This window comes from Aythya fuligula, chromosome 3 (genome assembly GCF_009819795.1).
Source record: "Aythya fuligula isolate bAytFul2 chromosome 3, bAytFul2.pri, whole genome shotgun sequence".
NCBI lineage: Eukaryota > Metazoa > Chordata > Aves > Anseriformes > Anatidae > Aythya > Aythya fuligula.
Window position 1 is genome coordinate 109,095,143 of NC_045561.1, and position 13,493 is coordinate 109,108,635.

Consider the following 13,493-nt stretch of genomic DNA (forward strand, 5'->3'; position numbering starts at 1 on the left):
CTCACTTACTCTGAAGAAAGACTTTATTAAGATGAACCTGGCTCATGAGAAGTGATACACACACTAATGACATCCTAAGAAACATGTGGCACAGTGGGAAAGGGAGGACGTGAGGTAGCAGCAAGAATCACTCTGCAGCTGGATAATGCTTAAAGCTGACACACAAACCAGAACTGTAATAATGCCTTAAGAGACATGCTCGTCTTCTTGAGAAACAGTTAAAAGCTTACTTAAAATCTTTGCAATCGGCATCCATTCCATTTGGCAAACCTCTGCCATTTATTTTAGTAACATCCTCATCATCTCCTTGTTTAAGATCTCTGTTTTTGTCCTCCTCAAATGGAGAAGCCTTGCCTTTCTGATCTCCTTTCTCAGGTCCATCTGTTTCAGCATCTCTAGTGCCCTGAGGAAAAAGAATCTGTTTGATTCTGAGTATTTAACAGAACACAATAGGAGCACCACAAGGTGACCTAATTCTACACTACAGTGCACGTAAACAATACAAACAGTTTGTTTTCAATGAAATTGCATTTGGTGGGTAACTTGGTCATCAAGTTTCAACCACATGCAATTAATAACTGCCAGAATGTGAAAAGGAATGCCAAGATTTATAATGGAAGAGCTAACTCAACCTTAACTATAGCGGCACTGTTAAAGCAGTAACACCTCAAATTAAACTTTATCTTACACAGTTAAAACATCCAGTACATGAAACCCCCTTATACTGAAACACAAAATAGGAAGTTCTAAAATAAAGCCCATTACAGATTTTAAATTAATGGATTTGCGATCTTTTTTCCTACCTTTATTTAAAGGTATTAGGAAAGTACTGTTTTTAAGACAGCTATTTAGTCAAGATTCCCAAACCACTTCCCTCTGACCTCTTCTGCCCCCTCCAACCAAGGAAGAAAGGCAGATAGCAACTACACACTTCCTTCTAAAAAGAAGAGATAAAAAAATGAACAAATTAGGTAGAAAATATAACCACGTAATTCAGTAAGACTACAGTAGATAACTAAGCAAGCTTAACACTATGTTACTTACAAAAGCTCCTTTCCTAAACCGGGAATCCAATTTATCAGCTGGAGAGGAACTTAACACATATTCTACCATGCTCACTCCAAGGCCACCACTTTCTGATCGCGGAGACAATACAGCATTTACTTCACTGTTTCCATGAAAACCCTGTCCAGGCTTTCTCTGTACCATAATAGGCTGGGACATAGAATGGTCTGTTAAAAATAAATAAATAATCACAATTGTACTTTCTGAACACAACTTGTTATATTTTTGCATTTCATTGCAGATGAGAAGTGAAACGAGACCAAAATTCAAGTACATAAGAAAATCCAAACCTCACTTTCAAAAAGTATTTTTAGCACACAAACACCAGTGAAACATAGATTTTTCCAACTAAAACAAAAGGAAAAACAAATTAAACATACACCTATCATTTATTGTAATATTTTACTTTGAAATAACACTTACTAAACATGATTGATTTCTCAGTACATAATTTATCACTTACGAGGAGTTCCCCATGCAGTCTCTCTCCACTCATCACCAAGGAATATCCCTTTTTGTCCATCTTTTGCTGAATCATCAGGTTCCCAAAACTTTTTGGCAGGTAAAAGCTGTTTAAAAAGAGAAAATTGTTTTATTTAAAATAGATAGGTAAAAAAGACAGATAAAGAAAATAGATAGATAGGTAAAAAAATAAATAGTATAACAAAGAGGACAGGCAATTTGTTTTAGAGAGGCCAATACCAAAGTTAGCTTTACATAAGGAAGCGTGCACAACCAAGGAATAATTTAAAAAAAAAGACTTAAAAGTTGTTGCTGATGCTGTATTAAAAAAAAATATATGTTGAAATGACCCCAATAAGACAGATTCTCAAGTTATGAGGAAGCGATAGTGAATATAGAAGCAGCTCTGATAAAACGCTAATCACATTAATCCCTGTGTTAAACCAAGTCAATCCTCTCAGAAATGTTAACATAACGCTGCCTTCTCCACATTTTGGCTCAGAAGCTTGGCCTTTAACCAACACCATCGTGACGAACAGAAACAGAAGCAGTTCATTATAAAGCTCTGCTCACTCAAACGGATCATGCTCCAAACTTCAGAAAGCAACCAACCCACACCACGACACGTCAGCTTCTCCACACCATACGGATCTGCTGGTTACAAGTCACTGACCATCACATTTGCAGTTGCACCTACCAGCCATTTCATTTAGCTGTATGATTTTTTTCATTACTACTTCTAAAGGAAGTTTTCAAGCTTGTTGAAGTTATCAGTATCAGAATCACTTCTGTACTGTCTTCAAGAACGAGGCTTGGTGTGACATGACCAAAGCAACAAACAAATAAGAATCTCTCTCCTGTTGCTTATCTGATAGGAAAAATCATTCAACTTCACATCTGCCTAATACAAGCCTCAATAGAACTATTAACGACACTTTTTTTTTCTTAATGTAGCTTTAAAAGAGTTCATGAAAGCTGCTTAAAGCAGAGGTTAAGACTGCCATTAGCAGGTCACAGATATTAATAATGAAACAACAGAGGTGAAAGGAGCTCCTCTCTGGTAACTTAAGGATTGCTGACTGATGTTTCCTGTGTCTCCCAGAACTTTTAGCACAAAAATATTTTGATTAACTAAGCTATATACTTAAATCCCTGGGTTCTTTACATAAAAAATTCAGTAACACAAAGACTGGGGTTAGAGATGACCAACAGCCAAAGCCCAACAGAACTATTTATGGGACTGTACTATAGTTGCAAGAGTATCGTAGCTATGACCTGCCCTGACAGATGTCCTCTCCCTCGATACATGGGAGAGCCACCACCACCTTGGGAGCACCAGGATATGAAGTTTTACAGGTTTAAGAGCTGGATGAAGCCAGCCATCTGAGGGTTTGAAAACATGCATGGAATCTTAAAATTACAGGTCAACTAGAAAGCAAAAGATTGCAAATTTCATATCAACCCAGACAATCTATTAATCTTTTTCTGCTTCATGTGGTAATTTTGCACCAAGACCACAACACTACTTGCTTTTCATTTTGTGACATTATTATAACAGCAAGCAAGCACTTCATGTCATCTGTGAAATGTCAGGTTTGAGAGAGGGAAGGAGAACCACATTTTATATTAAATGCAACCCAATAGAAATTCAAAGATATTTCCAGCTGAGATCAGAGCTGTAAGGAATAACAGAAGTGGAGGTCTGAACAAAAACTGATCAAGTAGTATCTTCGGTGTCATAAAATTAGCAGGTACCTCCCAGTATGGAAGTGGACAATCATTTTTACAATCCCACCGTCACACAGGTGTTCAGACAAAACCATGGCAAACAATAAGCAAATTTAAGCAGAACACACTCCAATACTGGTTTTGATTTCAAAACTCATTTGTAGGATTTCTGTCAGAGGAAGAAACCGTTCACTGATAAAAAGCTGCAAAGGCTAAAGTGTGTGGATTATTTTTTGTTTGTTTAGCGTTTTGTGTGCATTTTTTTTCTTCTGTTTTAAAGTGCATGCTCAAGTTCCAAACATACACTCAACTTCCTACAGCCTTAACTATTCCAGCACACAACAAAAATCTTCAACTCAAAACATAATGCCATCATCTATGAATCCAGAGGCTAAATTTAAGATTGAACAGATTTAAAGAGAAGCTCTTGGCTGAATTATACATATACAAGAAGTTCCTCAAGTATCTAAATAAATTGATTTTTTTTTTAAAAAAAATAAAGAAAAAATGAGTAATTGTGTTCCTGTTTAAGAGGCAAGAAAAAAATTATTTGATTAGTTCCACAGAAAAAGGTAATCAAGAACAGGTCATCACAAATATAACGAGTAATTATAATCATCTTGCTTTACCCTTTGATATGCCTTTTGCTCAGTATTTCCTCCATGTAATGCAGTCAGTTGTAGTTGAAGAAAAACTGTACAAAAATACATCAATTCCTAATTCAAAATAATGGAAAAAAAATGCCCTATTTCTTACTAAGCTCTTCCAACAGTACACTCAAAGTATCTTTTTCAGTATTGGCACTGGACCCCGTTATGTCTCTGCTAGATGAACACAGCCCTTTCCATGCATAGACGATAACCACTTACACTAAAGCTGCCTCTTAACCAGCTCAGATAAGTCACTGCAGTCTCAATTACTGGGTCTTAAATTAAGGACTTTTTTTTTAGGATCAGAAGTTATTCCTACACAGCTTTCTACAGTTTCTCCAAATGAAGTCTTGACACCAGAAATGGATACATTCTCCCTAAAACAATTTATGTGCATACTGATTCTCTCATTTTCTGTAAGAAGAGATGTTACCGCATAAAATTATTTTATATTCTGTTTGACAATTAATTTTCATGTATGCCTGTATTAGGTCAACTAAGGGTCCCGAAGCCCAATATGCCAGCCCTGAAATAGCAAACAGCAGATGCCCAGAGAAGAGAAATAGCAACACGTGTCAGTATTTCTTCAGAATATCATCGTGACCTTGAGGGTCACGATAGCTGCGAGCTGGAGCCAGAAGCAGCATCTGCGTTTGAGTCTAACAGCTAAAGTTTTAGGAGACCTTTTTAGAAAGATGCCTGCAATACAGCAGATCTCTTGCTAATAAAACTTCAGGCTGCTTCTTTACAGAAGGAATGAATTAGCAGAGAACTGCAAGACAGAAAGAGACCGAGGATCATCCCGTGGCTCTAGGAACCAGTCCTTCTGGCTCACGTTACCAGTCCTGTTCCCGACACTGACTCACACCGGGCTCTATCAGAAGCCAGCTCAGATGAATACCTGCACAGAAGCTCTTCCAGGATGCATTATTTCCAAGTATTTTCTGGTACAATGAAAACAGATTCTGTAATATATTCCTTTGTGTTAGCACCTGGAAGTGATACTTGCTTGAGGATTCATAAACTGTCTTAATTTCAGTAACAATGTGAACAGCAAGACCTAATGGGCTCCAAATGTCAGGAAGCACTGAATCCCAGTGGGTGGAAAAAAAGACCAAGAAGACTAAGAATTATGAATAAAAAACTAATTTCAATTCAGAGATATAATCTATCTAGGGAGAAAAATTAAGGGAGAAAACTCCCCAGTATCTAGAAGCAGAGCCCTTGACATAACCTCCCTTTCAAGCCTTCTGAAGCAGGCTGAATCACGGAATTGAAGGGGTTGGAAGGGGCCTCCAGAGCTCATCAGGTCTAACCCCCCTGCCAAAGCAGGTTCCCTAGAGCAGGCTGCCCAGGTAGGCGTCCAGATGGGCCTTGAATATCTCCAGAGAAGGAGACTCCACAACCTCCCTGGGCAGCTTGTTCCACTGCTCCGTCACCCTCGCCGTGAAGAAGTTCTTTCGCATGTTGGTGCCAAACTTCCTGGGCTCCATTTTATGGCCATTACCTCTCGTCCTGTCCCCACAAACCACTGAAGAGAGGCTGGCCAAATCCTTCCGTCTCCCACACTTGAGATATCTGTAAACACTGATAAGATCCCCTCTCAGTCTTCTCCAGGCTGAACAGACCCAGGTCTCTCAACCTCTCCTCATAGAAGAAAGCACAGAACGTACAACTACCAATTCTAGTTGACATGGGTAATTATGAGGGTATTTTCTCTAATATTTTGGAAGGATGTTAAAATTACAAAAAATAAGGTCAAAAGATCCCGGAATACATTCCAGGAACTAATCTATTGTTGTGCAATACGTTAAGAAAATTACTAAAGTCAACCCACTGATTTGAAAACCTGTGTTAAATGAAGACACCTGGAATCTATCAAAATGAAAGGTGTAATGGCCTAGTAAGCTCAAGGTCATAATATAATACTGATCTCTGATACCAGATTACTGCACCAGAACTGTTTTCTTTTTAAAACAAATCTTCATAGTTCTGCAGAATACATTAAATGCTTCATTAACATCAGAAAAAACAAATAAGAATAGCAGCACTGTGTCAACCAAGAAGTGTTCAGCACCTAGAACATGACATTTGCTTTTTGTAAGTTACGGTTTCCCTTCAGCATATAGTCCTGTAATTTTTTAAAAATTAAGCAGAAATATTGTCACTGGTTCAATTATCAAAAAGCTTTATCTACGATCCAGCAAAACAAATGGACCAGTATTTGAAATCTTTGTTCAATAGGAATTTATTTCGTTATCATATCCTGCCATGGCAAATAGCCCTAATGCATGCTGATTACCTTTCAAACAATTCAGGTCCTTCAAAGGCAGTTCCCTAAGTTACCCTCTATTACCTTCACAACTTTTTCAAAAAGTACATTGACAAAAAAAAAAAGAAAAAAAACTTCCTCCTCTCCATCTACCTAGATTAAAATCTTCTTTTAAGGAGTAGTTAACAGGAAAGGCACAGTAAATTACCTCATATTTCTGCTAGGTTGTGCCAGTGCCTCTTTTCCTGAAGCCAAAACCCCTTAGCAGATCCTAGCCTCCTTGGCTTGTTGGAGGTAGCAACTGTTTTGCTTGTTTAAACAGAGTGGCAATGAAAACCTGCCTCATTTCAGAAAATTAAGCAAGGTTTCAAAGAAATTACATTGCCACTTCCTCAACAGTATCAGTCATCTGCTGAGACTGACACAGTAACACCACGCATCCCAGTGCTCTTAGAAGTGCTGGACTCTGCACTCATAGCTGCTGCAGGGAAAAGGTGACTCCAGCTCAGACAGACCCAACACAGCCACTTAGCTCATCTTTGCCTTAGGAAGGAGATCTTAGTGGTCTGAAAAATCAATTTGGTCTTAACAGAAGCTACATACTTGATTTGATATAATTTATGACTTCTTAGATTGTATCAAAATTTCCAAACCGCCCGCTGGATTTTGAGTCCTCCATACTTACCTCTCCCATTCCCCGAGATTCTAGGGCAAGAGCTTGAAACTCATGATTCATCTCATCCACAGATCGGACCTGCAGGAAGGAGAAAAAAAAAGAGTGATCCATTACACAGTCCAATGTATTTTCAAAAGTTTAGTCTGCAATGCTCTGCATTTTTAACACTTGAGAGCACACAAAATTTGCTACTCAACCTAGGCTGGACCCGAGTCTCGATCTTGCGAACAGCCACAGTTAATGATCAATTTAATGAACCAAGTTAATAAAATAGACAACGTGTAGGAAATTCCATGGAAAATTTTAAAAACGTATAAAATTCATTCATCCAGACGGAAATCACTCACTATGGGAACAGTGACCAATACTGTATTTGCAATAAATAAAGGGAAATTGAAGACCTGAGCACAGGATATAGTTCGGAAAGGGGATGGCTGGTTGCACACAACGCTACTGAGCACACTTAGCAGCAAACAAAGAGCAGCTCACAAGACAGGACACAAAAGCTACTCGTAGCGTGTTGCTATCACGGCCCAGTAAGTGATTGCATGACTGCACGAGCACAATTTCTCTTGCCTTCTTCCAGGAAATAGCACTCTTCCGTGTGTGCGGGGAGTGGTGGGGGTGGATTTTGTATTTTTAAATACAGAAGGTGTATTACAAGTGCAAGAGCTGCTGCTGAGACAAGCAGCCCCCTTTTCCACGGCATGCGGCACCAGGGGCATTCTCTCCTGAGAAATTTGTTTCCACATTTTGTTTCCACTTTTTAAAGCCATAATAAGCATAGAAAAATAAATAAAGGGGAATTTGGAGTTGTTTCTCCTCTACCCATCTTTCTCAGGAGGGAGATGTAGCAGGGTAAAATAATGAAAACAAATTCTTCAAGCGTAAAGAAAAAGGAAAATCAAAGTTTTCCTCCTGATACCTGCCTCCCCCTAGTAAGCCCACCTGTTCACACTGACAAACAGACCAAAATAAAGTTATTCCATACAGCTGATAACACATTAAGATCAACTTAAATTAATACTCAAATACTCAAAGACAATCTTGTGCTTATATTCCGGCACAAACAGCTTCACCAATTCTTTCTTAGCTTTGAGGAAGTTTGTATTGCCTGCCGACAGATGTTTTAATCTCAAAATTCTACTCTTAAAGTATTTTTATTGCCCCATAATCACTATAAACCATTACATTTGAGGTTGTGTCTCTATACTTTTGAAAGTTCACTGATCAAAGATGAAATCTTCTCTCTGAAAGTCAGATTTTGAAGCCAATTGAAAACAATTTCAGTGAGAGAAAAATTGAGTGTCATAGCGAATTATGAAAAAAATATCAGCACCTTGGCCTTTTTTCCAGAGATGCTGACATTTAAGTTAATTATGTTGATTTTATTCTTTTAAACACTGTAAGCAGATTGTCATGTATCTTAAAAAAAAAGCTAAACACATTTTTCAAATTAATTTAAAATTAGGTTAATTGTAAACTATGTGAAACAAGCTCCTCATTAGCTCGGAGGGATAATCAAATCTTTGTGCATGCACATGGAAAAATGAGCTGTAGAAGAACAGGATTTTTTTTAGAAAGAAAAACTGAAGATTCAAGTTTTGAAGAACTTCTGAATTTGTCAGAATTTGGAAAGCAGAATTTCACCTGTAGATAGCTGGGAGACTTGAGTATCTTACCATAAGCCGCTCCCCAAAATAAGTCGTGCACTTTAGTTTCAATTACAATTCAGAAGTACTTTAGGTCTCAAGATATGTGGTTGTGGTCTAACGGGACTCCTAAACAGAATTTATAGCTCATATCTGCCATCAATTCTACCCAAATAAACACTGTTCAACTAATAAATAAATAAATAAATAAATAAATGTCTTTTTAGTACAAGACCTAAAAGCAAATACTTATTTTTCCCCAGCTCAATGAGGTTCAAGCCCAAGGCCACGCGCACCTCCGAATCTCTAAGAAAAGGCACTCCAAGAAGCGGGGTAACAGCGTGGCTAACTCTTTTTTCCTGCTGAGTTTGAAGTCAACTGAAGTTTCCTGAAACTGAAAATAAACTTGAGTACGCTGAACTTTGGTTCTGCTCGCTCGCCCCTTTCTTACAAAGACAGTATTGAAGTTAGCGTTATCTCTCGCTAGCAGCAGCACGAAAAATAACAGTCCTATTACCGGAGCAAAGAGGGTCCCAATTTGCCTTTCCATCAAAGACAGCAGCCACAAAATGTTGTCCCGTATCACGAGTACAGGTTTCACAGATTAGCTTACTGACTGGCGAAAATACAGGCAGCACTAGGATGTGGAGAAGATCTGCTGTTGTCGGTGCAAGCCCCCATCTCTACGACCACAGAAGAAAACATCTACGACATGGGCAAGCCAGCTAGACCTAGCACCACACACAGATGTGCCCTCTCCCGGGAAAAGAAACGTTGGGTGGTTATCCACACTACCAGGAAGTTTTAATTATGTTTTCTCTAACATGGTGCCAACGTTCAGCTAATTCATATGCTCCAGAAATATGCATTTTTAAGAGGTACATTTCTTTGGCAGAAAATATGGTCTTAACCTTAAGAAAATCAGAGCATTCAAAAATGTTTGAGAAAACTTTTATTCATCCCCTGTCTAGCATAATTCATAAAACAACAAAAAAAATCCTTTGAACTTTTTTTTTTTATTAACAGACATACTCAGCATTTACAAATTTTTCATGTTTTTGGTTGGTGACATCTATTTTCTCATTGTCTTCTCCCCCACAATCACTCTGAAGTCTGCTCTTCCTCCACCTACCTGCTCTTGGAATTAGCTGCTCGATCTAATCTTAGTTTTCAGGAGCTGAAAGCGAACAAACATTTCCTACGAGGAGAAGCTGGCAGTCGTTCCACACTTCTGATACATGTCAGATCATTCCCCGGGCCCACTAAATTACACACGAATGGAAACGACACATCAAAAAAAATCCTTTAGGTATTACAATTCCCACACACTGCTGTTTAAAAGACTGGATCAGAATTTTCTATCAATATGTGAAAGGGGGAAAAGTTCATGGATACTCTGAAACTGTTCTTTTTCCACTCCCACTGAAACTGGATACAACGTGCTGGCGTACATTAGTCCATTATTCATCACCGTATTAAGCAGGAGGTTTTAATGCTGAGTCCAAAAATAGTGTTGTTTTTTTTGTTTGTTTGTTTTTTTTTAAATATAGCCTCCTTCTCTCTTGATTGTACACTCCCTCTCTGCCCTGTCTGTAAAATATACCAAAAATACATTTTAAACCTAAACACATATGTAAAGACCTTCCTTCACTCTGTTCGAACTCCCAGAGCGGGGCTCTCATTTTGGCTCTGTCTCGTTCCTACCTCGTGGTCTGTCCACCAGGCAATCCTCCCTCTGAACGCTGCAACATCCAAGCAGCACACTGAGCTGATGCTAGAGGTAAAAAGGTCTGGGGAGCTGCTGCTGAGCAGGTCAGCTCGGCCATTCTTCCCGTGGCAGCTTTCGCCACTTCCCCTGCAATTACCTCGGGAGTCATCGAGTAAAGGGTTTAACCTTTGATTCAGGTTTTTCTTTCCCTTTTCTGTACATGAGGATTTCACCAGCCCAGCCCGCTGATCCAGCTGCAGCACGGATTTGGGACAGGGAAAGCAACGAGCAGGAGCTGCTCTGGAGCACGGTGGAGTTGAGCACCGGCGGCACCAGGTGGAAACTGGAAACCGTGCCCTGACCTCGGGGTGGCATCCAGGAGCCGGGCTGCTGACTGCATGGCCATCTAGAGTTACCCCAAGAAACACTGCTTAAAATTATTTCCCCTTCTGGAATCTAGGCACCTGAGTCCTAGCAGAGAGGTAGGTACTCTGACCAGTATTATTATAGGAGATATATAGATATTATATAGGAGACAGTAGTGGTATTCTCTCCAAGAATCCTGAATCCTGCTAGAAGTAAGCTTGTGAACAATTTCCATGATAAAACAGCAAAGATAAGCCCTTTCTAAATATATGTATCTGTGTGTGTATATATATATACACACACACACACACACATATATATATATATATGAGAAAAAATAATAAAACCAAAACCAAAAGAGAGATGATCTCACTTTATACATCAGAAGCAGGCAAACAAGCTGAGCGGGAAGCCCATAAGCCACATTTCCTGCATGAAGACATTTGGATTCCCATCCCTCCCTTCCCAGGTCAATACCGTAACCCCAGGACAGAGAACACAGGAGGGGTTTTGCTGCTGAAGCTGTGGTCCTAGGCGAGATTCAACACCTGGCAACTGCAACAGCGTGGCTGGAACGAAAGGGAAGCTGCTGGTTGCAAGGCGAATGCTTGAGCCTCCTTCGGTGTTTTGCTGAAAGACTTCAGTGCAAAATACCTTTTCAGTAGTTTTCTACAGGGGGTGGCTCTTCTGCAGCTTTTATCTTCTTATATGTAGTATATTCTTATGGCAGAGACTTCACATCAGCAAATTAAACTAGCATTGGAACACAGAAGTGGCTGTATTTTGAAACACAGTACGTAGCGATTCTGCCAGCCCTCCGATTAAGTTAAATCCTGTCCAGTATTGTTATCTTGGACACTTGGTCAGAAATACACAAAAGCTCATTTAACATTTCAGCATTTTGAAATGACTGAAGAAAAATACTATTTTTTTTAAATATATAAATTAACGCATTCGACAAATCTAGTAGAGATTTGTAACAAAGAAGAACAAGGGGAAAAAAATGCAACAAGCCTGAACTGCAAATCCCAGAGCCTGTGTTACCAAATACAGTAGTTCAGGGCCATACGTATGGTTTTCTACTCCAGAGTATGTTGCTGGTTTCATACTTCACTTATTTTGGTTTTGAGGCTAGCCAGTCCTGCATCCAGATAACAGAAGCATTTCAGCAGCTGAATAAGCAACTTCTGGAATCATAAGCAATCATGGAACCATGTTCTGTATCTAAGTTAATTACAAACTGCTAAATATCTAGCATAATGTTTTAAGAAAACAAGGCATTTGTTTGATTAAAACAGCCCTTGGCGAGATGCAGCTACTCACACCTCTTTGAAGCATCAAGGAGCCAGAAGCTCGCTCAATACCCAGCTGCCCAATAGAAGTTTATGCTCCTGGGTTAAATGTCTACAGGCACAGCACATTTTGAAAATAAGTAATATTTTCTGAACAACATACACGACAGTAACACAACTGCAGATTTACCTAAATACCCAAAAGTGAATTACAAGACACTAAATCAACTCAAAACTTCCACAAGCAAATGAATTAATTCTTTAATCTGTGTATTTTAGGTTTCTGAACTGATACTTGATCTAGAATTTTAGAATTCTTTTCTTTTGCTCTCCATGACCCTTCACACATGCAAATGCTCTAACAAAAGGGAACTGACTGCCCCCCATCAGCAATCGCTGGGTGTTATTGTTCCTTACAGCAGAAGTTTGAGAAGCATCCATACCTATGACAGCGAAAAAAAATGACTCTATAATTTCAAGGTAGGATTTCTGTAGCACATAGCAAGAAATACTCTGCAAAAGCACTGCCTGACCCACTGAAAATGCAAGTCACAGAAGGGTGGAGTGACCCCAACAGCTGACGTGTATACACAACCACCAATGGCTGGGTAACCATTCGTGTGCTTGCTTTTCTTGCTTGTCAATAGGAGCACCAGGAATCTGGAATCATGCACGCTGGAGAAGGAAACTTCCTAGATTCCTACAAACAGCAATAGATAAATATATAAATAAACAGATAAATAAATAAATATAAATATGCTGGATGACATCCCACAAGACACTGACACAGCTGCCAATTACAGACCAATTTCCCAGTCCTCTAACATCAGAGGGTACAAACCACGTCCGACAGGACACCGCCTCCACCAAGAGAGGCAAACGAAGCACATCCTTCCACCTCCTTCAGCCCATTTGGTGGCTACGCTGGCCCAGTGAGACTCAGAAACCTTGGGTTCTGTTCCTGGCTGTGAAATGAAACATGCTCTAGGGAAGCTGCAATACCCCTCGCTCCCCACAAACAAGCCTTCTGTCATGTAAGAAACTTATCTCTTCCTTGCAAAGGCTTTCACGCCCCTTTCCACCCAACCAGCTCAAGTTTTGCTCGGTGGCAGAAATTTTCCTCAACTCCTGCCAGATGTCCTCAAAGTCAGGACTTGAATCCCTACGGTCACCCACGGGCAGAAGTACCAGCCTCACACATTATTAATAAGGCGGCTGTGAAACCAGAACTTGCAACCACTCCTAACAGCTACTGTTTGCTCCATGTGACGCGCTAGGTTCCTACATGCCTTGGAATACACGCCAAATATCTGGGCAGATTTCTCAATGAAGTCTTAAGTGTGTAAAAAATTACCCGCTCCAAAGAGTTTCTAGGGAAGGTAACGGGAAGACAAATATTACAGAATTTTGTAGAATAAAAATCTAAAGTTGCTTAAGTGTTTATGTATAATTTACCTAACAGCTTAAACAAGGGAAGAAAAAAATCCCATAAAAACTCGTGCAGTGACAGTTTTGATGAACAGGAAATTTATTTTAATTTATTGAAATAATATTTGCCCATACATTATTTAGACACTTATTTTATTATTTAAATGAGCTACAAGGAAAGGCAACTCTTCAAA

The 13,493-nt window shown here is 39.4% G+C and overlaps 1 protein-coding gene across 6 annotated transcripts in view; it reads right to left on the reverse strand.

The window, feature by feature from the left end:
* The window catches only part of PUM2 (pumilio RNA binding family member 2), a 66,987-nt gene that overhangs the window by 36,447 nt on the left and 17,047 nt on the right, over window positions 1–13,493 (reverse strand). For all 6 annotated transcript variants that reach the window (XM_032185677.1, XM_032185675.1, XM_032185680.1 and 3 more), the window contains exons 2-5: window positions 6,863–6,931; window positions 1,529–1,634; window positions 1,045–1,232; window positions 231–403 (exon numbers count right to left, since the gene is read on the reverse strand). In XM_032185677.1, the coding sequence (XP_032041568.1) occupies window positions 231–403; window positions 1,045–1,232; window positions 1,529–1,634; window positions 6,863–6,913 (518 nt within the window). In that variant the 5' untranslated portion in view covers window positions 6,914–6,931. The remainder of the gene's footprint in view (window positions 1–230; window positions 404–1,044; window positions 1,233–1,528; window positions 1,635–6,862; window positions 6,932–13,493) is intronic.